General features: G+C 34.7%; 2 protein-coding genes, 1 long non-coding RNA gene and 1 pseudogene across 7 annotated transcripts in view; 3 read left to right on the forward strand and 1 right to left on the reverse strand.

Moving 5' to 3' along the window:
* Positions 1-3,412: 3,412 nt before the first annotated feature.
* Positions 3,413-9,447, forward strand: LOC125816781 (leucine-rich repeat receptor protein kinase HPCA1). Its single transcript, XM_049496403.1, has 19 exons — positions 3,413-3,684; positions 3,815-3,935; positions 4,018-4,089; positions 4,200-4,274; positions 4,363-4,434; positions 4,982-5,143; positions 5,225-5,299; positions 5,425-5,496; positions 5,603-5,674; positions 5,761-5,829; positions 5,955-6,029; positions 6,250-6,321; positions 6,457-6,591; positions 6,738-7,219; positions 7,384-7,542; positions 7,627-7,763; positions 7,936-8,155; positions 8,260-8,495; positions 8,691-9,447. The coding sequence occupies exons 1-19, from the start codon at positions 3,585-3,587 to the stop codon at positions 9,162-9,164; spliced, it is 2,880 nt and encodes a 959-aa protein (XP_049352360.1). The 5' UTR covers positions 3,413-3,584; the 3' UTR covers positions 9,165-9,447.
* On the reverse strand, positions 6,842-15,985 carry LOC125816784 (uncharacterized). Its single transcript, XR_007442241.1, has 2 exons — positions 15,827-15,985; positions 6,842-7,003 (listed from the first exon to the last, which is right to left on the reverse strand). It is a non-coding gene; the product is annotated as an uncharacterized LOC125816784 (long non-coding RNA).
* Positions 12,606-18,414, forward strand: LOC125816783 (leucine-rich repeat receptor protein kinase HPCA1-like; annotated as a pseudogene).
* A 2,095-nt stretch (positions 18,415-20,509) lies between these two features.
* LOC125816782 (leucine-rich repeat receptor protein kinase HPCA1-like) overlaps positions 20,510-27,860 on the forward strand; it is a 31,402-nt gene continuing 24,051 nt past the window's right edge. The window contains exons 1-7 of one of the 5 annotated variants that reach the window (XM_049496409.1): positions 22,342-22,364; positions 22,495-22,566; positions 22,930-23,091; positions 23,173-23,247; positions 23,411-23,482; positions 23,596-23,667; positions 23,754-23,822. In XM_049496409.1, coding sequence (XP_049352366.1) covers positions 23,069-23,091; positions 23,173-23,247; positions 23,411-23,482; positions 23,596-23,667; positions 23,754-23,822 — 311 coding nt within the window. In that variant the 5' untranslated portion in view covers positions 22,342-22,364; positions 22,495-22,566; positions 22,930-23,068. Of the gene's footprint in view, positions 20,645-21,064; positions 21,186-21,717; positions 21,790-22,341; positions 22,365-22,494; positions 22,567-22,929; positions 23,092-23,172; positions 23,248-23,410; positions 23,483-23,595; positions 23,668-23,753; positions 23,823-27,860 lie in introns of those variants that run through there. The other 4 variants (XM_049496407.1, XM_049496404.1, XM_049496408.1 and 1 more) reach the window with 4 other exon arrangements.

A 27,860-nucleotide genomic window follows, 5' to 3' on the forward strand; every position in this document is an offset into this window, starting at 1 on the left:
GTCAAAATGGACAAGTAATTAGGGACAACTATAAAAGGAAAAGTGGACAAGTAATTAAGGACAAACGGAGTAATAAAAAATAATATTCGATAGCTATTTTCACGTAGTTGACTTCCACAAGCAAATAATACTAGTATACATACAACAACTAGGAATACTAATAATAATTTTGTTGGCGTGTGTCTTAATAATATTGATATATCGGGTATTTCTTATCTTCTTGTCTTGTCTTTTTTTTTTTTTTCTTGTTTGGTCACGTTGGTTGTTTGATCTTTATTTTCATGGACTAAACATATAAAAATTCTTCTTTGATATATGGTAAAACTGTGAGACTGGAACACAATATTTCTCACTGTTTTAATATCATACTGAAGTATGTGTGATCATCTCATTTAAAAATTGAAACGATTAAACAAAATATTTTTAAAATTTTTTATCCCGCACAAAATAAAGCAGGATTTTATGTATTTAAATTGGAATGGGTCGAGTAGTAGCATATACAATCCATTGAAGACAAAAAGGTCACCTTTTAGGTCAAACCATAAAATCTTCCTTTAGGCTTTCTCCTCTCGTCAGGGCAGGGCCATGATGTTTACACTGATTGTTTAATTTTTTTTACATTCTTAATTATCAAGCCCGATACAATAATCTAAGAAAGTGCATTAATCCGTAATATTATTGATATTTAAAAGTGAAAATCTAAAGCTTAATATATAATATAATGTATGTATGTTAGAAGTTAGTGGCTGATCCAACTAATTGTATCCGCTAATTTAGCAAAAACTAGTTGAATTCTGTCGAACTCGTAATTATAAAAAGGGCAAACTTATAGGGTGTGTTTGGTATGAAGGAAAATGTTTTCCTAGAAAATGTTTTCCTGGAAAACAAGTTGATATTTGACTTATTTCTCATGTTTGGTTGGTGAGTAGAAAATATTTTTCGGAAAAGATTTTTAGTGTTTGATTTATGAATGAAAAATATTTTTGAGAAATATCTTTTATTTTTACTAGAGTAGAAAATAACTTTTGAAATTGAAAATAGTTTTTAAAAACAAACTTAAATTTTTTTTGGGGGGTGGGGGGTGGGTGAAGGGAGGGGTCGAGGGTAGGGGTGAAAAATTGAAATTTTGAAGTTGAAAATATTTTTGAAAAACAAACTTAAATTTTATTTTTTTTTTGGGTGGGGTGGGCTGGTAGGGGGTGGGTGGGTGGGGGTCGAGGGTAGGGGTGAAAAAATGAAATTTTGAAATTGAAAATATTTTTTAAAAACAAACTTGAAATTTTTTTTTTTTCTTTGGGGAGGGGGGGTGGGGGGCTGGTAGGGGGTGGGTGGGTGGGGGTCAAGGGTAGGATGAAAAAATGAAATTTTGAAGTTGAGAATATTTTCTAAAAACAAACTTAATTTTATTTTTTTTGGGGGGGGGGTGTTAGGGGTGGGTGGGTGGGGGGCTGGGTAGGAGGTGGGTGGGGGTCGAGAGTAGGATGAAAAAATGAAATTTTGAATTTGTAAATATTTTTTAAAAATAAACACAATTTTTTTTTGGGGTGGGGGGGGGGTGACCGGAGAGAGGGGTGGGTGATCGAGGATCGGGATGAAAAAATAAAAATTAGAAGTTGAAAATATTTTTGAAAAACAAACTTAATTTTTTTTCTTTTTGAAGGGGGTTGGGGGCTGATAGGGGGGTTGATGGTGGGGGGTGAGGGTAGTGGGTAGGGGGTAAAATAATAAAAAATTGAAATTAGAAATATCTTTTAAAAAACAATTTTTAATATTTTTTTGGGAGGGGGTGGGGCAGGGGTGAGGGTGGGGTAAAAAAATTGAATTTAAAAACAAGCTTTGAGTAAAAAAATTGAATTTAAAAACAAGCTTTAAAATTCTTTTTTTTTTTTGGGGGGGGGTTGGTTGGGGGTGGTTTGAGGGTAGGGACAAAATAAATTAATTTTTTCAACAAAAAAATAATTGTAATTTGAAGTTGGAAGAGAGTTTTGGAAAATGTTTTCCTTAAGTTTAGAAGGGAAGTCATTTTCCTTAAATTTGAGGAAAATGAGTTGATTTGGAAAACATTTTCCAAAACATTTAGCCCAACCAAACATGAGAAAATTGGAAAACATTTTCCGGAAAATGTTTTCCTTCATACCAAACACACCCATAGTCACAGCCCATTCTCTTAGTTGGGAAAAAACACTGCATTCATTAATTTCGGAAAGGACATCATCACTTATGAAATGATGAATTGGATTCAGAAGAAATTCAATGACAAACAAGACTAAGTCAACTCGTGAAGCAACACGGTCATTAATGGTGGGTCTCAGATGTACGTAGATAACACGTTCAAATTCATCTTTTTATATGTTTTACATAATCATAACTCTTATACCAACTATTCAAGTCGTTTGTGTTTCTTTGTTTGATTTTTACTTAATATAAAATTTTCAAATTGGAGCTGTGATGATTCGAACATAATTGAAGCGAAGAAAGTAAATATTAATATATATTACTATTTGTTTCTTTATATAATATAGACTATATAATAAAGAGTTGACATTGACATGATAAATTAGGGCTAAAACACATTAGCAAGTACCTATTGGCGTCTCCATTTAATATCTTTTAAATTTGTTTACGCAATTGGACCTAGCTATTCGATCTCTTTGGTAGGGGGCTAAGCTAGTAAGAGGGGAGGCATTCAATTGAATCTACTTAGTTAACAAATTATTTCACTTTATTTTTCATAGTTTGACTTGACAAAAATCAATAATTTTGAAATGTATAGTATTAAATATGTCAAAATATTATTAGATAAAAGAAACTTTAGTTAGATTTAAAGAAATTATCTAGTGTATTTTGTCAGGCGCATATTTTGTTCATCGCCTCACTTTTTATTTTTATTTTTAAATGGGGTTTAATTTCCCTAAAGCGTGTGGAAGGATTATTCAACTGCCCCTCTTGGCAACTTCTTTTGAATGACTTAGTTGACAATGACCATTAAAACATTAATTTTCCTTAAAAAAGAAAAATGTCCTATTAATTTCCAGAACAACTAGACTTAATCTAATAATCCGAAACCTAATCAAGTTGTTAATATTCTAATTAGAATCAACACCCGATAGATGGTCAATTATTATCAAGAGAAATATTCAATATTTGATTGATGCCTCTAATGAAGGTTAACCTTGCCTAATTCATGTAATTTGTTGACTTTTGTGACAAGTAATGACCTAGTAAACTCGACGTGGTGTGTGATTTTATAATTCATATGTTTTTTATAGGAAAAAAATTTGAAGTTGGAGGTCAATCATTTGTGTCAAATAATGTGAACAAAATAAAATAACATTTTCACGTAGAAGTTTTTTTTTTTTTTTTTGGAGGAGGTAAAAGTCTATATGTTGAAAATTTAGAGAGTGAGTTGGCTAAATGGAACAATTCCTTATTCAACTAGTAAATGCAACAGATAGCTGTGCCTGTCATTCATAGATATTATTTTGTCGTGGGAAGCAGAACTTGAAAAAAGGATTTAAAGTTAAAGTTCTCTTTTTGATTTTGTCGAGGAGTTGTGATTTTAATTTGTGAAGTTGATCACATCTATGGTAGTTTCTTGGGCAATGATACCGCGAATTCTTCTCTGTTTTCTGTTTGTTTTGATCCATGTTCTGTCAATAGCAGCACGGACAAATCCTGATGATTGTAAGTTGCTTTTGCTGTTATGTACAATATATTTTATTTGCTCTTAGCTATTCTTCTTGTTATTTATTATATGAAGAGTTCATTTTTCATATGGTCAGTCGACTAATAGTTGAGTGATCTTATTATTCAGCTGCTGCTTTACAGTCTCTCAAGGATAGTTGGCAGAATGTTCCTCCCAATTGGGTTGGAGCAGATCCCTGTGGGAGTAGTTGGGACGGAATTGGATGCAGAAATTTACGAGTGGTTTCTATGTAAGAATTCGACGTGTATATCTTTGTCTACTGCTTAAAGTTACATATTTCATAAGGTTGATGTCATTTTTCTCAATTTCAGAACATTGTCAAGTATGAGTTTGGAAGGTCAGCTATCTGGGGATATCCAAGGATTAGCTGAATTGGAGACTTTGTAGGTTTTCCTTTCACTTGTCATGTTTCTCGTTCACGCCCTTTCTTTCTAATGACTGAGCAATACTTTGGGATAATTTGTCATTTCTAATTATTGATTACATCTTATAGGGATCTATCATACAACAAGGAGTTGAAAGGATCTCTTCCTCAGTCAATTGGAAAATTGACAAAGCTATCAAATTTGTAAGTGAATGTGAATTAACATCATGCATTCGTTTACCAGCTAATGTTGTGATTATATGATAATGACCTTTTCTTAATTTCATGACAGGATCCTTGTTGGTTGTGGATTTTCTGGACCAATACCAGACACCATAGGATCTCTGACCCGGCTGGTTTTTCTGTAAGCATTCTGCGGTACTCTTTGTACTTTGAACGCATAACCAGCATGTGACATATCTTGCCAGAGTGCAAAGAAGTTCGCTCATTTATTTGGTTTAAGGTGTTTGACTGAACAGATACATAAGATGATGGCTCAGGGATTTTATATTTATATCAGCTTAAACTATGATTTCTTAGCTTTTTTGTTATATACATAAGACCTGATCATTTTTTATTTTTTGTCTGAACGAATGAAGTGATAAGCATCTTGAATGAAAGGTTTCATGACAGCAAAAGAAAATGGTCATCTATGAGCTGCTTAAAATGACTAACGTAATGCGTGCTTTGATGCTAGCTGTACTCAAAAGTTTGGTTCATCTCTAGGAGAGGCAATACAATTCTAAACAGTGAAATCAGTTCATGAAGAGTTTAATCCATACTGCTATTCTTGTGTTTATACATTTATCAAATCTGAATAGTTGTGTTTTTACCATATCTATCTGTGTATGATTTCTTTCGGTCCTTCTTCTCGTATACGCTCTAAAACAGCCCCATTCTTTACTATGCAGATCTTTGAACTCTAACAACTTTATTGGAGGAATACCTGCTGGCATTGGCAATCTGACACAGCTTTCTTGGCTGGATTTAGCTGACAATAGGCTTACAGGAACAATTCCAGTCTCTAATGGGAGCACTCCTGGTCTTGATATGCTTGTTCACACTAAACACTTGTACGCTTCTCCTTTTTCTTGATATTGTTGTCTACTTGTCTCTCAACTGCATTTTCTAAGACTATATACATTTCTTCACAGTCACTTTGGGAAGAATCAGCTATCCGGTGAAATTCCAGCTGGTCTTTTCCATTCTAATCTGTCTCTGATACATCTGTAAGTTCCATTCTTGTTTCTGAAAGTAGTCATGCGGAAGAATCTTGATAATTAGTATATCACAAAAAACTTTCTTTTCGACCATGCTTTCCGGTTTCCTCATGCTTGTATATTCTAACTTCTAGGCTAGTTGAGAACAACAAGTTTACTGGAAATATCCCTGATACATTAGGACATGTCCAGACGATGGAAGTGCTGTAAGTATTATTATCTTGTGCTTTCCCTTTATAGACTAGTAAAGTTGCTTGCTTTCTATATACCTTATGAATTGTTTGTGAACTAAGCTATTGGTCCTGTCAACAGTCGGCTTGACAGGAATTCATTTAGTGGATCTGTGCCACAAAATCTCAACAATCTCACACATGTCAATGAACTGTAAGTAGAAACTGATTGTTTTTTTCTGAACCTACTGCATCTCCTTATGATTTCCTGATGTAGTTTATATTGACCATATATTACAGACACATGTCGAACAATAATTTTAATGGTCTTTTGCCGAATCTCACTGGCATGAATGTCCTCAACTACTTGTAAGTTGCTTATTTGCCTTTATCCCTTTGAGTTGATAATGTATTATTTCTCAACATCGTACTGTGTATATATAACCCGAATCTATTTGTTTTGTAAATATCACCATGGAAACTTATTTTTGCAGGGACATGAGCAATAATTCATTTAATGCATCAGATTTTCCATCATGGATCCCGAACCTGATATCTTTAACATCATTGTATGCTCTCTCTCTCTCTTTCCTTTTTCTTTTTCTTTTTCTTTGTGTGTGCATGTTTGGGAATGCACAACCACGAGCAGGTGCATAAGTACATGTATACTGTGCTAGTGTATGCCTGCATCCATTTGAATATGCACAGGTTTCCTGTTTTTTCTTCCCATTCTTATGGATTCAATTCCTAGAAGTTCTTTAAGCCTAATGAATGACCTTGTATTGGCAGGGTAATGGAAAACACAGGACTTCAGGGAACAGTTCCAGGTAGCCTTTTCAGCCTTTACCAGCTGCAGACAGTGTAAATGTCCCTTTTACTTTGTGTCGTTATTGTATAAACTATAGATTGAGTATCTGAAGTTAAATTTATCTTAACTGAAATGCCCTAACTCTGTATTATGCTGAGATTTGATGACAATGTGCTCATTGCTTACAGCATCTTGAGGAATAACAAACTCAACGGCTCACTTACAATTGATACAACATATAGCAACCAGTTGCAGCTCATTGATGTGCAAAGAAATCTAATTGAATCATTTACTCAAAGACCAGGGTACCCCTTTCAGATAATGTAAGCTCTATTCCTTGATTCTTCGAGCCATAAACCACCAAGTTGTTGAGAAACACATATGTTGGACAGTTCTTTGGCCTAGCTTATTGTGAGATATGATTTATATCATTTTCATTAGCTCATTTCTTTACGTTTTCTCTCTGCAGGCTTGCAGGCAATCCTTTTTGCAACGAAGGAGGAGATGGGACACAAGATTACTGTGTCAAAAGTCAACAAACTGAGACATATTCAACCCCACCAGAGAATTGCTTGCCAACAGACTGCAGCTCTAATCGAGTTTCTAGTCCTACCTGTAAATGTGCTTTTCCATATACAGGCAACATAGTCTTCAGAGCTCCTTCCTTTTCGAACTTGGGAAATAGAACTACTTATGAGATTCTCCAAAAGTCCTTGATGCAATCCTTCCAAAATACTAAACTGCCCGTGGAATCAGTTTCCCTCAGTAACCCAACAAAAAATTTGGATGACTACCTTGTAATACACCTACAAGTTTTTCCATCTAGCCAAGATTTTTTCAATCGAACTGGAGTTTCTGGAATAGGTTTTGTGCTTAGTAATCAGACTTTCAAGCCCCCATCGTCATTTGGACCTTTCTTCTTCATTGGTGAAGGCTATAAATACTTCGACGGTAATAGAACTAATTCCTTTTCCTTTTTATCACACATTTCTCATCTACTACATATATGTGCAGCCTAATCTATAATAATATAAATTGTAAGTGAGCCGTTGGAGCAGCATCTTAGTGAAGTTGATAGTTAAGAAGTCTGAGTCTATGTCTATGCTGTTCTCCAGGGGCATCCTCCGAATCAAAAAAATCAAGTAGTACAGGCATTATTATTGGAGCAGCAGTTGGTGGTTCTGTCATAGCAATTATAGCACTTATTATTGGAGTTTATGCTTTCCGGCAAAAGAAAAGAGCTGAAGATGCTGCAAAGAGGAGCGATCCTTTTGGTAAGATTTGTAACAATCTAATCAGACCATTTACTTATTACCTCATCTTATGGTGGCTGTTTGCTATCTTTCTTCTTAATGCAGCATCCTGGGACGAGAATAAACATAGTGGTGCTGTTCCACAGTTGACAGGAGCTAGATTTTTCTCATTTGAGGAGCTCAAAAAATGGACCAATAATTTTTCAGAAACGAACGATATTGGTTGTGGTGGCTATGGAAAGGTTAGCTTTTATTGAACATGCGCAACCCCCTCCCCTCCACCGTCATCATAATTGAAAATATCAGTATATCAAGAAGTTTGTTTGAACCAGCTTCTCTCTCCAATGAAAGAATTTCTTGGACTACAATTGGAACTGTAATGAGTTTTTAAACTATAGAAGTGTGTCTCTACAGGTTTACAGAGGTACTCTTCCAAATGGAGAATTGGTTGCAATTAAAAGAGCTCTACAAGGGTCTATGCAGGGTGCACATGAGTTCAAAACTGAGATAGAGCTTCTCTCAAGGGTTCATCACAAGAATGTCGTTGGCCTTGCTGGATTTTGTTTCGATCAAGCTGAACAGATGCTTGTGTACGAGTATATTCCTAATGGCACCTTAAAAGACGGTCTTTCAGGTATATGTTGGTCCCTTCTTATTTATTCATTGAAGCTAGCTCCTTTTAACTTGATCAAAACAGAAATGTACATGTCGAAAATGTAATGAAATTTGCACTTGTAGGTAAGACTGGAATCAGGTTAGATTGGATGAGGAGACTGAGGATAGCCGTTGGAGCAGCCAGAGGTTTGCAGTATTTGCATGACCTTGTCAATCCTCCCATCATACACAGGGACATCAAATCCAACAATATTTTGCTGGATGATCGCCTAAACGCAAGAGTTGCTGATTTTGGCCTGTCCAAACTTCTAGGTGACTCTGATAGGGGTCACATTACCACTCAAGTCAAAGGAACAATGGTGAGTACAGATTCTATTAACGCCTTCCTGAACTTGTTTCGTGTTAGAATATTATAGACCTGTATCCCTCAAATTTAATCATGTGTCAATAGTTTCTAGTCAAGTAATCACCATTACAAACAGTATCTCATTGTCTAATAAATAAATAGGTACATTATTTACCTCATAATAATGTCCTTTTGACGGATTTATCAGGGATACATGGATCCTGAATATTACATGACAAACCAGCTGACTGAGAAGAGTGATGTTTATAGCTTCGGAGTGGTGCTGCTTGAGATAGTTACAGGAAAAGTACCTATTGAAAATGGAAGATATATTGTCAGGGAAGTGAAGAGTGCAATGGACAAATCAAAAGATATGTATAACCTTCAAGACATTTTGGATCCTGCAGTTCGCGCAGGTGCAACTCCTAGAAGCTTAGAGAAGTTTGTGGATTTAGCACTCAAATGTGTTGAAGAAGAAGGAGCCAACAGACCTTCAATGAATGAAGTGGTGAAAGAGATTGAAAATATCATGGAGATCGCGGGACTGAACCCGAATGCAGACTCTGCATCTTCTTCAGCAACCTATGAAGGACCAAACAAAGGCATGAACCATCCATATACTGATGAAAGTCTCTTTGTCTATAGTGGAGCATATCCTAATTCAAAGGTAGAGCCAAAGTAAGATCAGTGTTTTTGTGGTTTTTCTTAGCTTGTGGAATTAAGATTGACACATAATATGCTTTGCCCTGTTACGTGTGTACAAATTTGAGAGAATGATTCAACTAATTTTGTCTTTGGAGTAAATTATTGTACAACAGAGAAATACTTTCTTTCTTTTTTTGAAACATTTATTTTTACCTTCTGTAAAAAGTGTGTAAACTTTTTTCTGATATCAATTAGGATGATCATTTGTATATGAGAATTCACATATTTTCATCCTAATATAAATTGTGCATTCAATGTTGTTGCAGCTATGCCAAAGTTTCTGCAACTATTTGTGAAAAGTTGACATGAGATCAATTGTACATTTTTATCTTATATAACAGCCTTTCACCTAATTGTGGCAGAAATGTTTTCCAACTCTTTACAATTTTTTAAGATTTGAATTTTGATGTTTTTTACAAGAAATATTCTTTTTTTATCCGTTACAATTTGAATAAAAGAAAATGGTCTTTTTAAAAATTTTATGGGTAAAAATGAAAGATCTCGATAAAAAAAGTAAAAATTACAAAACCAAAAAAAATATTGTAAGAAGCCTAAAAAACAATTCTCCCACTAGTAAGCGGGAAGGGTTCAATTGAATATTATTTGTGAAAATTTTATAGAATATGAAAGGATAATTTTTTTTTTAAAATTACACTAGGAAAGCAAACACAATTGGCATTTCAATGAGGTACCAGACACCCAATTGAAAACCAAAAAGAAAAAAGTTTTCATGTTTTAAAATACTAGTTCTGGAAACATGCGTTGCATGTTTCTTTTTTGGAAAAATTAGCAATTAATAAATAGTTAAAATGTTGCTAATGAGTCCCACTAAAGACTTAAATATTGTTGTTTTGCTAATTTTCCCTTATTTTTTACTGTCATACAAATTTGTATAGGGCTAATCTAACGTTGATAATTATCAATCACATTATTCTTTTGTATTTGTTGTTCTATGCAAATATAATAGTGTCAATTAATTCTTTTCATTTAATTTTGGTTATTTGTTTGCAAAATAAAAAAATTAGGGCTGATGGATTTTCACATTACTTGGATCGGATTTTACTAAATGGGTCAAATATAATACTAAATAGAAAGTATTTTTTTAATTTAATTATAATAAAAGAATATACACATGGAGCCATGTAGGCGCCACGTGGACTAATAAAAATGGTGACATGATAAGTTAACTATATAAGGGCAAATATGTATCCAAAGTTGGATGGTAAGGGCAAATATATCAAAAAAGTGTGACGAAGAGTAAATATGACCCTTTTCTAAGAGTACAAGGGTAGATATGACCCTTTTCCGATTTAATTTTAATGAAAACCATATTTTTATCTCCAACGTTTGATGAGTATGATTAATTTTATAGATATATATATATATATATATATTAAATGTAATTATCTTTTTAAACTTTTCAACTTTTAAATTAAGAGTAAGTAAGACTATATAATAATTAGAAATTTATTTACTAATATTTAATTAATTAGATTATGATTTAGCGTAGGGGTCCACTTTTATAATTTTCATATATTTAATTTTCTTAATCTTGACCTTTCAAATTTCTCACACAAATAATAAAAGACTACAAATGAGTAATTATTTCTTAAAGACAAGAAATTAAAGTAGATACATGTATCTTTTAAAGTCAAATTTTATGTTCTATCTTTTTATATTTATTTTAATAGTAATTGACCTTTCAAATTTCCATGCGACTTTTCATATATATATAATTATCTTTTTAAACTTTTAAATTAAGACTATATAATAAATTAGAAATTTATTTACTCATATTTAATTAATTAGATAGATTATGATTTAGTGTTGGAGCAAAATAGTAATCTAACTTTTATCTTTGTAGGAAAACAACTTCTCTAGCTTGTGAATAAGATTTGCTTATGTACTATTATTTCAAACTCCATTTGCGAAATTATACTGTACATATAAACTGATGAATCCAGGGTACAGTAATCAAGGTTATTATTATGTAATAAGTTGGAATTTCAACTTTGATACAAGGTATGATCTCACTTTCAACTGCTTATGTACTATTATTTCAAACTCCATTTGCGAAATTATACTGTACATATAAACTGATGAATCCAGGGTACAGTAATCAAGGTTATTATTATGTAATAAGTTGGAATTTCAACTTTGATACAAGGTATGATCTCACTTTCAACTCATGGCGTTCAACTTCCCTAAAGCGTGTGGAAGATTCTTCAACTGCCCCTCTTGACATTAACTAGTTGACAATGACCCTTAAATTTAATTTTCCTAAAACAAGTAATTTTACCTTTTAATTTCCATAAACTAAACTTTATCTAATTATCATGAGATTGTTAATGTTCATTCTAACACCCAATATCGAGAAATATTCAATATTTGTTTGATGCCTGTGAAGGTCTTTTATTTATTTATTTGTTAAATTGGGTGTAGGGGAAGGAGATTACCAGGTGGGAATCGAACCCTCATCGGTGAAAGTTTAAGAAGCCAACCAACGAGAATAGGGTCATGCACATTTCAAGCTGAAAGAGTAATGTTTGTCTCTGACAAAACAAGTCACGTTTATTTTAGGAATTTTCAATAAATTCTTTCTTATTTTGAACTATGAACTTTTTATATGTTCTCTCTGTTCAAGAGTTTCTCCTTTTGAGGAACCACCAAATGAGTTTTGTGTTTTATATCTATAGCTGCTCAGTCCATTACGACATTCTCCTCTTGATCACCGGATAATATTGATAGAAAAACAGTCACACCAAAATAAAAGCCTCCTCGGATCGACCCTTAACTTCCATTATTGAGCTAAAGAAGTTCCCTAGCCCTTCAAGTTTACATGCGGATCTCTCTATGATGGCATTCTTCTTCCACTCTAACTTTACGATATTATCATTGCTAGTTTGATCTCTCGAATTAAGGTTTCTGATTGGATTGGTTATTAGTAAGTCTACTATACATATTATAGAGAAGAATATATGTTCATCCGGACATTGATAAGGAAATCTATTATGTTTTAAGTATATAAACTACAAAAATTTAGCAGGTTGATATGCTCAGTTATCAGGGAAAAAGAAGGTTAAAGGTATATATGTGAACATGACAATGAAGAAAAACTATTACGTGCATGCTAGTATGCTAGGAGAAATATATTTTGAAGTACAATACATAATATTGTGTCACTGTGATACAATTTATGATCTAAAGGACAAAAGAAGAAGAATACTATCTAAATAAGAAAAGTAGTAATGTTGTAAAGGAAAAAAAATACAAGACGAGGTAATAGAAAAAGATGCTACAGAACGACCCAATTATTGTTCTCTGAAGAAGTACTTTGACCCGCCCTGCCCCACCCCAATTGCCAGTTGAAAAGTCTCTATTTTGAAAATTTAGAGAGTGAGTTAGCAAAATGGAACAATCTCTCATTCAACTCCTTTACAAGTAAATGCATCAGATAGCTGTCATTGATAGGCAGAACTTGAAAAGGGATTTGAAGTTGAAGTTGTCTTCTTGATTTTAATTTGTGAAATTGATCACATGGTAGTTTCTCTGGAAATGACACTGCAAATTCTAGTCTATTTTCTGGTTGTTCTGATTCATGTTCTGTCAATAGCAGCATATACTAATCCTGTTGATGGTAAGTTGCTTTTATTCTTCTGTATCAAATGCTTCTTAACCAGTGTACACTAATATTTGATTTTCTGTGAGTACTAGTGTTCAAATCTTAGGTTTCCTTTTTTGTAATAATATGAAGAAGTTGTCTCTTAAAAAAGTACTCCAATAAATAATCCAGAGATTATGGAAAATATTCAATAATCTTGAGGGAACATTATATTAAACATTTCCTGCTCTCTTCTAGATATGGTCAATTAAGTGTTCTAGTATAGAAGAACTGATTCAATATTTTATACAGCTGCTGCTTTAAAGTCTCTCATGAATTATTGGTATGGTCCTTCCGATTGGAATGGAGCAGATCCCTGTAGGAGTAGTTGGGAAGGAGTTGGATGCAGAGATTCACGAGTGATTTCTATGTAAGAATTCGACGTGTATCCCTTTGTCAACTGCTTAAAATTACAGAAATCATATGGTTGATGCCATCTTTCTCAATTTCAGAACATTGTCAAGTATACGTTTGAAAGGTCAGCTATATGAAGACGTCCAAGGATTATCTGAACTGGAGACTTTGTAGGTTTTCCTTTAACATTTCATGTTTCTCCTGCACACCCTTTTTTCTTATGACTGAGCAATACTTTGGGATAATTTTTCAATTCTAATTATTGACTGTGTCTTATAGGGATCTATCATATAACAAAGATTTGACAGGATCTCTTCCTCAGTCTATTGGAAGATTGACAAAGCTATCGAATTTGTAAGTGAATGTGAATAATCATCGCTCAAGTATTCACTTACCAGCTAATCTCGTGATAATATGCTGATGTTTTCTTAATTTTATGACAGGATCCTTGTTGGTTGTGGATTTTCCGGACCAATACCAGAATCCATAGGAGATCTGAGGCGGCTGGCTTTTCTGTAAGCATTCTGTGGAACTCTTTGTACTTTGAACGCGCGACCAGTACGTGACATATTTTACCAGAACTCCAAAGGTCATATATGAGCTTCTTAAAATGGTTAACGTAATGTGTGGCTTTTGGTGCTAGCTGTACTCAAATTTTGGTCCATCTCCAGGATAGGCAATGCAGTTCAGTTCATGAGGAGTTTAATCCATGCTGCTATACTTGTGTTTTATACGTTATCAAAATCTGAATAGTTGTGTTTGTACCATATCTACCTGTATATGCTCTAAAACAGCCCCATTCTGTATTATGCAGATCTTTGAACTCTAACCAATTTACTGGAAGAATACCTGCTACCATTGGCTATCTGACAGAGCTTCATTGGCTCGATTTATCTGACAATCAGATAGAAGGAAACATTCCAGTCTCTGATGGGAGCAACCCTGGTCTTGATTTGCTTGTTAACACTGAACACTTGTACACATCTCCTTTTTCTTGATGTTGTTTTGTCTCTCAACTGCATTTTCTAAGATTATTTACATTTCTTCAGTCACTTTGGGAAGAATCAGCTATCCGGTGAAATTCCAGCTCGTCTTTTCCATTCTAATATGGCTCTGACACATCTGTAAGTTCCATCGAATTGGAGAATGGAGTGAATGAATAATTTTGTCTGTAAATATTGGAGACCTCACTTGTAGTTGAGCTTGCCCTTTGATATTCTTGTTAGTGCATGTTTTTACTTCTGAGAGTAGTCATGTGAAAGAAGCTTGATAATTATATCACAAACAACTTTCCTTTTGATCATGCTTTACAGTTTCCTCATGCTTGTATATTCTAACTTGTAGGCTAGTTGAGAATAACAAATTTACCGGATACATTAGGATTTGTCCAGACGATGAAAATGCTGTAAGTATTGTTATCTTGTGCTTTCTCTTTATAATCTAGTAAAATTTCTTGCTCTCTATTCCTTATAAATTGTTTCTGGTATTGTAATAGTCGTCTTGACAGGAATTGCTCAACATAGTACTATAAATATTTGTCCCCAATCATGGGCACTTACTTTTTCAGGGACATGAGCAGGAATGATTTTAATACATCAGATTTTCCTTCATGGATCCCAAGCCTGCAATCATTAACAACATTGTACGCTACTATGCTTTGTCTCTCATTTTTTTTGTATGTGTGTTTGTGTATGCGTGACCATGAGCAGGTTCACAAGTGCATGTGTATACTATGCTAGTGTATATTCCTGCATCCATTTGAATATGGACAGATTTCCATTTTTTTCCTCATTCTTATGGATTCAATTCCTAGAAATTCTTTTTAACCTTATGAATGACCTTGTATTGACAGGGTAATGGAAAAGACAGGGCTTCAGGGATCAGTTCCAGCTAGCCTTTTCAGCCTACACCAGTTGCGGACAGTGTAAGTGTCCCTTTTACTTTGTGTTGTTTTTGTATAAACTATAGATTGAGTATCTGAAATTGAATTTATCTTAACTGAAATTTCCTAACTCTGTATAATGCTGATATTCGTTGACAATGTGCTCATTGCTTTTAGCTTCTTGAGGAATAACAAACTCAACGGCTCACTTGAAATGGAATCCACATATAGCAACCAGTTGCAGCTCATTGATGTGCAAAATAATTGTATCGAATCATTTACTCAAAAACCAGGGTATCGCTTTCAGATAATGTAAGCTCTATTTCATGATTCTTCAAGCCATAGAACCTCCAAGTTGACAAGAAACACCATATGTTGGACAGTTCTTTGGCCTAGCTTATAGTGACATATGATTATTCTATGCTAAACTTGACTATATATTTTCATTAATTCATTTCTTACTTTTTCCAATGCAGGCTTAAAGGCAATCCTTTCTGCAACAACGGAGGAGAAGGGACAGAAACATACTGTATTGAAACTCAACAAAATGAGACATATTTAACCCCACTACAGAATTGCTTGGCAATTGAGTGCAGCTCTAATCAAGTTTCTAGTCCTGCCTGTAAATGTGCTTTTCCATATGTAGGCGACCTAATCTTCAGACCTCCTGCCTTTTTAAACTTGGGAAATATAACTACTTATGAGACTCTTGAAAAGTCTTTGATGCTTTTCTTCCAAGAACGTCAACTGCCCGTGGAATCAGTTTCCCTCCATAACCCAACAATAGATTCAGATGACAACTACCTTGTAATACATCTGCAAGTTTTTCCTTCTAGCCAAGATTCTTTCAATGCCACTGGAGTTGCCGGAATAGGTTTTGTGCTTAGTAATCAGATTTTCATGCCCCCGTCTTCCTTTGGACTTTATGGCTTCATTAGTGATGGCTATAAATACCTCGCTGGTAATAGAAATATTTCCTTCTTATTGTCACTCATTTCTCATCTCCTACATATTACAGAAAGTTTGTGACTGAAGAAACAATATATATATATATATATATATATATGAAGTCTGAATCTGTGTATGCTATTTTCCAGAGACATCCACCGGATCAAAAATATCAAGTAGTACAGGCGTTATCATTGGAGCCACAGTTGGTGGTTCTGTCCTTGCAATTTTAGCACTAACCATTGGTATTTATGCTTTCCGGCAAAAGAAAAGAGCTGAAGATGCTGCAAAGAGGAGCGATCCTTTTGGTAAGAGTTGGAACTATCTATTAAACCATTTACCTATTACTTCATCTTACGGTGATTGTTCCTATCTTTCTTCTTAATGTAGCATCCTGGGACTCAAATAAACATAGTGGTGCTGTTCCACAGCTGACAGGAGCTAGATTTTTCTCATTTGAGGAGCTCAAAAAATGGACCAATAATTTTTCAGAAACCAACGATATTGGTTGTGGTGGTTATGGAAAGGTTAGTTTTTATTGAACATGGGCAACCCCCTCCCCTCCACCGTCAACATAACTGAAAATATCAGTATATCAAGAAGTTTGTTTGAACCAGCTTCTCTATCCAATGAAAGAAACAATTGAAACTGTAATGAGTTTTTAAACTATAGAAGTGTGTCTCTACAGGTTTACAGAGGAACTCTTCCGAATGGAGAATTAGTTGCAATTAAAAGAGCTCTACAAGGGTCTGCGCAGGGTGCACGTGAGTTCAAATCTGAGATAGAGCTTCTCTCAAGGATTCATCACAAGAATGTTGTTGGCCTTGCTGGCTTTTGTTTCGATCGAGCTGAACAGATGCTGGTGTACGAGTATATTCCTAATGGCACCTTAAAAGACGGTCTTTCAGGTATATATTGATCCCTTCTTATTGATTCATTGAAACTAACTCCTTTTAACTTGACCAAAATGGAAATGTAATGAAATTTGTACTTGTAGGTAAGACTGGGATCAGGTTAGATTGGATGAGGAGACTGAATATAGCCATTGGAGCAGCCAGAGGTTTGCAGTATTTGCATGACCTTGTCAGTCCCCCCATCATACACAGGGACATCAAGTCCAAACAATATTTTACTGGATGGTAACCTAAACGCAAAAGTTGCTGATTTTGGCCTGTCCAGGTTTCTAGGTGAAAAGGGTCACATTACCACTCAAGTCAAAGGAACAATGGTGAGTAAAGATTCTATAAACGCCTGCCTGAACTTGTTTCGTTTTAGAATATTGTATGCTTGTATCCCTCAAACTTCTGATGTCCAGAAAGTTCAGAAATTTAATGTGTCCATAATTTCTAGTCCTGTAATAAGCATTACAAGCACTATTTCATTGTCTAGTAAGAACATCTGAAGCTCCTCCTTTCTCATCGACCACCCTTCCCTCCACCAAAAATGAGTAAATAAATAAGTAGGAACAGGAAAATACGAAAACATTTTATTTATTTTTGGCATATTCTCTCAAGGCAAGGGACTTGTAGGTAATGATGCTTCAAAACACCAAATTCAAGGAGAAATACTACCTTAATTAGGAAACAAATGAGTTGTCGCCCATATAGAATCTACAAGCAGATAGAAGCTTTTTAACGTTTGTATAATGTGATCTTGCCATGTATGAAAGGAAACAAGTTGAGATGTTGCAGAAAAATGTGTCAGTATTTACCTCATAATCTATGTCCTTTTGATGGTTGCCTTTTATATATTAGGGATACATGGATCCTGAATATTACATGACAAACCAGTTCACAGAGAAGAGTGATGTTTTTAGCTTTGGAGTGGTGCTGCTTGAGATAGTCACAGGAAAAGTTCCTATTGATAAAGGAAGATATATTGTCAAGGAAGTGAAGGATGCGATGGACATGACAAAAGATTTGTCTAACCTTCATGAAATTTTGGATCCTGCAGTTCGTTCGGGTGCAACTCCTAGAAGCTTAGAGGAGTTTGTGGTTTTAGCACTCAAGTGTGATGAAGAAAGAGGAGTCAATCGCCCTAAAATGAGTGAAGTGGTGAAACAGATTGAAAATATTATGGAGATCGAAAGACTGAACCCCTATGCAGACTATGCATCTACTTCAGCAACCTATGAAGGATCAAACAAAGGCTTGAACCATCCTTATACTGAAAGTCTCTTTGTCTATAGTGAAGCATAATTTTCTCATCTTGTATTTTTTCAATTGGATTACAAAAAAGCACAAAACAAAACAAGAAAAGAAGGGAAAATAGTCAGTATAGGGTTGGTCACTTGTACTTGAATTAGAAGTAAAATTGCCATCATTTTAGGAACAGTCTGAAGATTCAGTAACTAAGTAGTTCAGGACATTGGTTTCTCCAACAAAGCAGAAAAATACCACACATTCTTATCGATCCCTCGATCAAGCTCTAGCATAGGAAGATAAGCTACATTTAACTGTGATCCCAGGCCTCAGAGCTCTGTATATGCCATATTGAGTGAACTCAAGCATGGTATCCAGAATCCAATTGTTCAAGATACGAATAGAGTGCACGATACCCAGAGTATTCTTGAAGAAAAGAAGCCTCTGGGAGACGCCAACGTGCATGGATATTAATCCCCTGAATGCAATGAAGCTGTTGAATGAACCATCCAAATTCATGGAAGTTGTTATAACTTACAATGGTTACATTCCTTTCCTTCATCCTAGCAACTGTACCGAAGAATTCTACCGCATTCCGTGCAGCTATGTTGATCCTCCAGAGTCTACCCAAAGGTTCAAGCCAGATTGTAGGAACTGGGCGATAAGTTTTTGTATTTCAATGAGAAGTTCGACGGAACCCACGATTTCCAAGTAGTAAGTTGTCGGCATATCGCGTCGTAACTCTATCCTAGATTTAAATAGAGGTAGTCATAGATCAAAATATTAGGAATCAAAGCAAGAAAAGTAGCATTGATGGAACGGGGGATCACACCTTTAGCGAAGAAATAAGGTGATCTGCTGGAAGTTTTTGAAATCCCAACAATATTTTCTATATAAAAAGAATCTGGAAAGCCTGATGGCTTTAAAGGATAGGGGTTCAATTGTTCCCTAACTCCCGGTTGCCATAACTTGATTCTTAATTTAACATGTTATAACAGATTACTTACTACTTCATTCATCTGTCTCATTATATGTGAAGGTGTTACTATTTGGAGAGTCAAATAATTTATTTTACTACAGTTTTCTGATATTTAAAAAAAAACATTTTGAATTATTAGCTATGTTAACTTGGAATACTTTTTGTATTGATTTTAAATATGTAAATTATATTGAATCTACACCCGAAATCATAATCAATATGGAATGTCACTTACTTTCCTACTTCCACAAAGGAAGTCAATTTCAAAACCTTATTTTTTTAGAAAAAATACTTTCCAAAATTTTTGACCAATAAACATTAATAAAAAAAAAAAGTAGAAGAAAAGAATTTTATTGATATCTTTTTCTCAATAAATTCTTTCCAAAATATCAATAGCACACATATTATAAAAAAATTTACTCTTAGATTAGGCTACTTGCCAAATTCCCTTTCTTTGGACAACCAATATGAGTAGTGAGTGAACCCACCTCATTAAGACTAACATATCTACCTACCAGGCCCTTGCTTCGGATGATCATAAATAAATCAATATTAAAGTCACAATAAATGATAGGGAACTTACATATTTGGCCGCTCACCCAAAAATAAAAATCCACATATAAAAATATCTTATATATACTTTCTTTTCGTTCATTCTTACTAATTCATATATAACTTGACATACCATTTAAGGTAATTCTATATTCAAAAGGACTTGAGCCTAAGATAACTTTTATACTTTAAAAAAAAAACTAGGATGGACTATTTTTTTCATCTTAGAAGAGACAAAATCATTCTAAGAGTACTGTAAAAGTTATTTATATATGGGGTCCAATTAATGCATGATGTAAGTTGAAACATAACCTTACATAAAGGGAACTGTGTTTTTTAGCCCCTACAAGGGTGTCTCTGTTTTCGTGGACTTAGAATGTTCACTACTTACTACAGTAGTAGTATTTAGAATGATTATGTTATCACGTCGTTCGATTGGAAACAAGGTATTTTATAATTATTAATTCCAGAATAAATTATTTCATTATTACGTATATGGAATAATTTATCTTATTACTAAGATATAAATGGTGAGATAAATAATCTTAGGACTGTCTAATACCTCCAATCAAACGCACAGTAAAAAGTAGCCCTACATTTTATTTCTAAAAATTATTACATATCTTATACCTTATACCAAACACGACTGCTCAGAGAGAGAAGACTTGTATACGTAGAGAGATATTATCCTCTTGCTGTTTAGAGAACAGTTTAATCCTCAAAACAAACCAAACACTTGTGGTTTCTCTTTCTTCCCATTACTCTTCTTTTCTCTTTCTTTTTAGTATACATATTGTCCCCTAAGAAGAAACTAAGGTTGCATGGTGGTGGATTTAAACAATGGTCCAGACAAGAACAATCCAACTGATCATCTTTTGTCTGCTTATTATTTCTATGCAAATTTTGGTGCAGCTGGGAGCTTCAACAAATTCTGGTGACTGTAAGTCCTACTTATCACATCTCTTTTGTTGTTTTTTTACTCTATAATCATGAATTTAACTTGTATACACCATATCTCGAATAAAAAATAAAGGTATACTAGTACCTAGCACAGTTTAACATGTTATATCATAAGTTACTTATTGTAAATAGTTATTTTTTTAGATGATTTGAGTTATGAAAGCAAATTGTTTTCATTTCTTTTCGTTTTTTTTTACTAGGAGATATATTAGTGTCCACTATTTTAACTCCAATTTGTTTTGATCCCCTTTTCGAGTTCATTACTTAAAAGGTCATTTCAATTATTGAACACAGTAATGTTTTTCGTTGTTTTGTATCAGAAAAGTCAAATATGATTTTCTTCATCAATTTCATTCAGTATATTCCGAATTTTTTTAAAAATAATTAGTGTTTGGTGCAGATGTTGTGTTAGAGTCACTGAAGGAAGAGTGGGAAAACGTACCTCCAAGTTGGGATGGGTCTGATCCTTGTAACGATCCATGGGAAGGCATCGACTGCAACAATTCACGTGTTATTTCTATGTAAGCTTTTTTTTTATTATTAAATTAAAATTGTTAAAAGAGAATCATATTAATCGGAAAAAATAACAATATTACCACTCTTTAAATTATTCCTAAATTTATGAATAAAATGTTGAAATTAAGAAATAAAAACACAAGTGCACTCTGTCAAAAATTCCATTTTTCCTTAGCTCGACAACGTCACATGCTTAATTCAATGTTTACCCACCTCATTTGTGCCAGCTAAATAATATCTTCGAAATTTTTTTTCAATTTTTTTAAGCACTAGAATAAATAAGCAATTATTTCCAAAAAAACAGCAAAATATTTTTTTTCTTAAAAAATCTTAATTAGTAAGAAAAGTACAAAATATGTAACTGTTGTTACTGTATTTACTCTTCCATTTTGGTCAGTTCATGTGTATATATAATAGAAAATAAAACTAAAATGCTTATTATCTAATGAAACTAGGTTAAAATTAAATCATATTAATTTTGTTAAATGACATTGCTAATTGTAATTTGAGGTACTAATTAATGATTGTGAATTTCAGAAAATTATCAAGCATTAATCTGAAAGGGGAGCTATCTGGAGATATCGAAGGCTTGTCTGAATTGCAGATACTGTATGTCTTCTACTCATCATAATTAAAAGTGTTAAAATTTGGAGAAAAAAAAAAATTGTCTTAATTATGTTCGCTCAATTATGTGCTCGCCAAAGTGTTCCTAAAGGATTCATTACAAAAAATAGTTTAATGATTTAATTTGGTGCAATAAAATGAGAGTTGAGTGATCATCTGTGAAATTAGTCTTGTTCTTGAAGCCAGTGGCAATATTAGAGCCAAAAAAAAGGCACTGGCACCCGCGGTCTCTTCGTAAAATTAGATATTTTATATATAATTTTCTAAGATTTGTATAATATTATATTTTGGCACCCGTACTACAAGAAGTCTAAATGGTTTACATGGTTAAATGCTGAACTTTTGACCTTGAGGATTAAGGATCAATTCCCACTTCAATACATTTTACTTGGTGCACCCTTGTTCGAAAAATCCTAAATTCGCCTCTGCTTGAAGCACCATTTTGCTTGTGATCATGCATTGCATGCACACAAATATTTTTGACTGTTGAAAGTTTTAAAATTCTGTTCTGATTATCTGTTTCCTTAATAGGGATCTATCATACAACAAAGGCTTGACAGGTTCCCTCAATCAATTGAAAGTTTGAAGAGTTTACCGATTCTGTAAGTGTATTATTACATGATAATGGTTAAATGTTGTTAAATTCACCAGATGATTTCATTAGAGTAATTTCTCCGAGTTGCCTCGCAGGATCCTTGTTGGTTGCGGGTTTTCTGGACTGATACCAAACACAATCGGATCCCTTAGCCAGCTGGAATTTCTGTAAGGATATCAATTTCTTCTATTTGCAACTTTTTATGCTTAATGAATTCAAGATATTGAGGATATGGGGTATTTGAAGAACTTTTAGTACTTTATGTTTTGTATAATATTGGAAATTTGGCATGAGATGAGTTGGATGGAGTAACTTGGTCAGTGAGGATTTATATAGCCGACCCCAACTTGTTTAGTTGGGGGACTGACGCTTAGTTATTTTTGTTGTTGTAGTAATTCTTGTATCCCTTTACGTTGTCAAACTATGAAGTCTTAGAGCCTCAGGTCTCTAGATATGTTATACTAGATTGAAATCTTTTTCCTGTTTCTTCTACTGGGCTACATTTCTAAAACACTATCTGAATCATGCAGATCTTTGAATTTAAACAACTTTATTGGAACGATACCAGCTTCTGTTGGTAATTTATCAAAGCTACGTTGGCTGGACTTAGCTGATAATAAGCTTAGTGGACCTCTTCCAATTTCCCATGGAAGCACACCTGGTTTAGACATGCTTGTTCACACAAAGCATTTGTGAGTAATGCTGATTACAGTCTGTTCATTAAGTAACATCTTCGTCTCTCATTTTCATCTGATATACCACTTACCTCGCAGTCACCTGGGGAGAAATCAGTTCTCAGGTGAGATTCCAGATCAGCTATTCAGCTCAAATATGACTCTCAAACATTTGTAAGTTCCACTGAACTGGAAGTGTATATATTTTTGAGAATTATTTGATGGATCAACTTCATTATTGTCCCACTCCAACGCTATGGTGCTAGCTCTGACACTTGTAGCAAACTACTCCCGTTTGGCTAATGGCTTCTTCTGTTTGGGTCTTGTAATTGCACAGGCTGCTTGAGCAAAACCAGCTTACTGGAAAAATACCCCCTTCATTAGGACTTGTGCAGACTCTGGAGGTGGTGTAAGTATTTCCAAAATCCATCATGTTCTTAAAGAACTCTAATAAATGTTCCATTTTTCTTGCTTTTGATTACCTGTGGAATTTTATTAACTAGATACCCATGTCCACTGTAGTCGTCTTGACAGGAATTCATTAGACGGATCGATTCCATCAACCCTCAAAAATCTCACACTTACGAGTGAACTGTGAGTAGACAAGCATTATGCTAATACAAAAATTCTTTTTTTATGAGTGTATCAGACCATCTATAAATTTTCTTTATCACTTGCAGCTTCTTATCAAACAATAAATTCACTGGCCCCATGCCCAATCTTGCTGGCATGAATGCCCTCAACTACTTGTAAGTTCCTTGAAACTCTTTTCTGCTAAGAAAATGCAGCAATCTTGATATTGTGATATTACAGATTATTTCTTTCGATTACTTTAATTTGATTTTGGTACCTATGGTCATGCTTTGCAGAGATATGAGCAATAATACATTCAGCTCAGCTGATTTTCGGCAGTGGTTTTCAACTTTGCAGTCATTGACGACTCTGTATCTATCTCTCTCTCGCTTTCTCTTTATCTCTTAACATGCATGTGTGTATCTGTCTCTGAGTTCACGTGCCTCAGCAGAACTCACATGCATCTGAATGTATATGTTATCCTAATGAAGTAGTTCATAGAATTTGTTATGCACCTCATTTGTATTTGTTCTGCTCATAGGGTAATGGAGAACACTCAAATTCAAGGAGAAATTCCGCCAACCTTCTTCAGTCTTTTTCAGCTGCAGACTGTGTGAGTGTTCTTTTACTTTTTAGGCCACAGTGCATGTTGTGGGGTCCAGTCCCACTATTCCATTTTTGACTTCAACAATTGTTGGCAAATTGCAATAGCAGCAACTATTGAAAAACACTGCAAATGTTGAGAAATTATAAACTTTCGGTGACACAACTTCGACATATAGTGTATGGTGTTGAAATTTGTTGCTGCAAATTTCTTCTATAAAAGGAGCTTATTAGCTCATTTGTAAGACACCAATTCACAGAGAAAGAAAAATATAGAGAGCTGTGAGGTTTCCATAGACTATACAAGAAAATAGTCTGTGAAGAAAAAATAGAGTGTGAGCGATATTTTTAGTAAGGTGGGAAATCAAAAGAGTGTTATTCTTTTTGAGTGTGTAGTAGTCACTTTGAGTATTGTATTTGTGACTACACGGTGTAAAATTCCTTACTATAGTGATATCAGTTACTCCTCTTAGCCCGTGGTTTTTCCCTTATTTAGAAGGGTTTCCACGTAAAATTCTTGGTGTCATTATTTTCCCATTTTATTTCTATCATTTTCACATATATATTTTTGTGTTAGTCTGCATTTTCCCAACAAACTGGTATCAGAGCCAATGTTTTATCTGAATATGCTCTGTGGTTGCAGCACAATCTGAACTTCCACATCAGAAAAGATTTACTTTGGTTTGTAATAACTATTTTTTGGGGGGAAAACGATGGAAGCCAACACAAGTAGAATGGTCACTTTGAATGGTGTTAATTATGCCATTTGGAAGGGGAAAATGGAAGATCTACTTTATGTTAAGAATTTTTATCAACCAGTCTTTACCACTGTAAAGCCTGATAATAAAACAGATGAAAAGTGAAATCTGTTGCATAGACAGGTTTGTGGATTCATTAGGCAATGGGTTGACGATAATGTGTTGAACCATATTTCTGGGGAGATACATGCTCGAACCCTATGAGAGCATCTTGAAAGTTTGTATGCTCAGAAGACTGGCAACAACAAAATGTTCTTAATAAAGCAGATGTTGAGTTTAAAGTATCATGATGGTTTTCCGATGACAGACCATCTGAATAATTTTCAGGGGATCATGAACCAATTATGTGTTATGGGCATTAAATTTGATGAAGAAATTCAAGGCTTGCTTCTACTTGGTTCCCTACCAGACTCTTGGGAAACATTTAGAACTTCATTGTCAAATTTTGCTCCGGATGGTGTGATCTCAATGGATTCTGCCAAGAGTAGTGTCTTGAACGAAAAGATGAGAAGAAAATCTCAAGGTTCTTCTTCGTCGGATGTCCTGATAACTAGCTCCAGGGGGAGAAACAAAACTCGTTGTTCTCAGAATAGAGAACAAAATAGAAGCAAATCCAGAGGCAGACTTAAGGATATCGAGTGCTATCATTGTGGCATGAAAGGGCACACAAAGAAGTTCTGCAGGAAGTTGAAGAGGGAAAACAAAAACAAAGAGGAAACTAAAGAAGATGGCAATGAAAATTGCCTAGCCACCGTCACCACCGAAGACCTTATTATCGTCTTTGATGCAGTTATGATAAATATTGCTTGTGATGAGTCAAGCTGGGTTGTGGACACTGGTGCCGCATCTCATGTAACATCAAGGAAAGATTTTTTCTCTTCATATACTCCTGGTGATTTTGGAACCTTGAGTATGGGTAATGAGACTGTTTCTAGGGTGGTTGGTATTGGTACAATTTGTTTGGAAACTAGTGTTGGAACTAAACTAGTTTTGAACAATGTGAAACATGCACCTGATGTTCGTCTGCACCTAATTTATGTTGGTGTTTTGGATGATGAAGGATATGTTAGTACCAACGGTGATGGAAAATGGAAACTCATTAAGGGTTCTTTGGTTGTGGCTCATGGTAACAAACGTCGTGGTCTTTACTGGACTACGGCCTCTGCTTGTGTTGATATGGTGAATGCGGTTGAGAGCGATGACTCTTCAACATTATGGCACAAGAGGCTTAGCCACATCAGCGAAAAAGGACTTAATGTTCTAGCCAAGATGAAATTATTGTCAAATTTCAAAAGTGTTAAATTAGAAAAGTGTGAGCACTGCTTGGCTGGTAAACAAAATAGAGTTTCCTTTAAGTCCTACTCTCCTTCAAGAAAGACAGAGTTGCTTGAATTGGTGCACTCTGATTTATGCGGTCCAATGAAGACAAAGACATTGGGTGGTGCACTCTACTTTGTCACTTTTATTGACGACTGCTCGAGAAAACTTTGGGTCTATGTCTTGAAGACTAAAGACCAAATGTTAGGTGTCTTCAAGCAGTTTCATGCTTCAGTTGAAAGAGAAACTGGAAAGAAATTGAAATGTATTCGTATTGATAAAGGTGGTAAATATTGTGGACCATTTGACGAATACTACAAACATCAAGGCATTAGACACCAGAAGACTCCTCCTAAGACTCCCTCAGCTAAATGGTTTGGCTGAGAGGATGAACAAGACCTTGATGGAAAGAGTTAGATGTTGCTTTCTGAAGCAAAGTTGTCGAGCTAATTTTGGGGTGAGGCTTTATTGACCGCTGCACATGTTATTAATCTATCTCCTGTTGTTGCTTTGCATAGTGATGTACCAAATAGTGTTTGGTATGGAAATGATGTTTCCTATGACCATTTGAGAGTATTTGGTTGCAAAGCTTTTGTACATGTGCTGAAAGATGAGAGGTCAAAGTTGGATGCCAAGACAAGGCAGTGTATCTTCATTGGATATGGCCTTGATGAATTTGGTTACAGGCTATATGATCCAATTGAGAAGAAACTTGTGAGAAGCCGTGATATTATTTTCATGGAGAATCAAACAATTGAAGATATTGATAAAGCGGAGAAGCTAGAATCTTCAAGTTTTGATGGTATAGTTCATCTAGAAGAAGTTCCTCACACAAGTATGCATGATGTTGTTGGGTTTGATGATCACGGTGACGCCCATAATCATGTATCGAATCAACATGTTGATGTTGATAATAACAATGATATTGTTATTGATGATCCTCCTGCTTAGGAGGTCCACAAGGCAGCGGTTTCCTTCCTCTCGTTATTCACCCAATGAGTATGTATTACTCACTAATGGGGGAGAACCTGAATGTTATGAGGAGGCCATAGAAGATGAACACAAGGATCAATGGATTGAAGCCATGCAAGATAAGATGAAGTCTCTGCATGAGAACCACATTTATGAGTTGGTAAAATTGTCCAAGGGCATGAGAGCTTTGAAGAACAAGTGGGTGTTCAAAGTTAAAGTTGAAGAACACAATTTCAAGCCAAGGTACAATGCTAGATTGGTTGTTAAGGGATTTGGTCAAAGAAAGGGTATTGACTTTGACGAAATATTTTCTCCTGTTGTGAAAATGTCCTCGATTCGTACAGCTCTAAGTTTGGCTGCTAGTCTTAATTTAGAGATTGAGCAGATGGATGTGAAGACGGCTTTCCTTCACGGTGACCTAGAAAAAGAAATTTATATGGAACAACCTGAGGGCTTCAAAGTAGAAGGTAAAGAAAATTTTGTGTGCAAACTCAAAAAGAGTCTTTATGGCTTAAAGCAAGCTCCCAGACAGTGGTACAAAAAGTTTGAATCTGTTATGGGGGA

This window comes from Solanum verrucosum, unplaced genomic scaffold (assembly GCF_900185275.1).
Source record: "Solanum verrucosum unplaced genomic scaffold, falcon-dt-bn FXZP01000261.1, whole genome shotgun sequence".
Classification (NCBI taxonomy): Eukaryota; Viridiplantae; Streptophyta; class Magnoliopsida; order Solanales; family Solanaceae; genus Solanum; species Solanum verrucosum.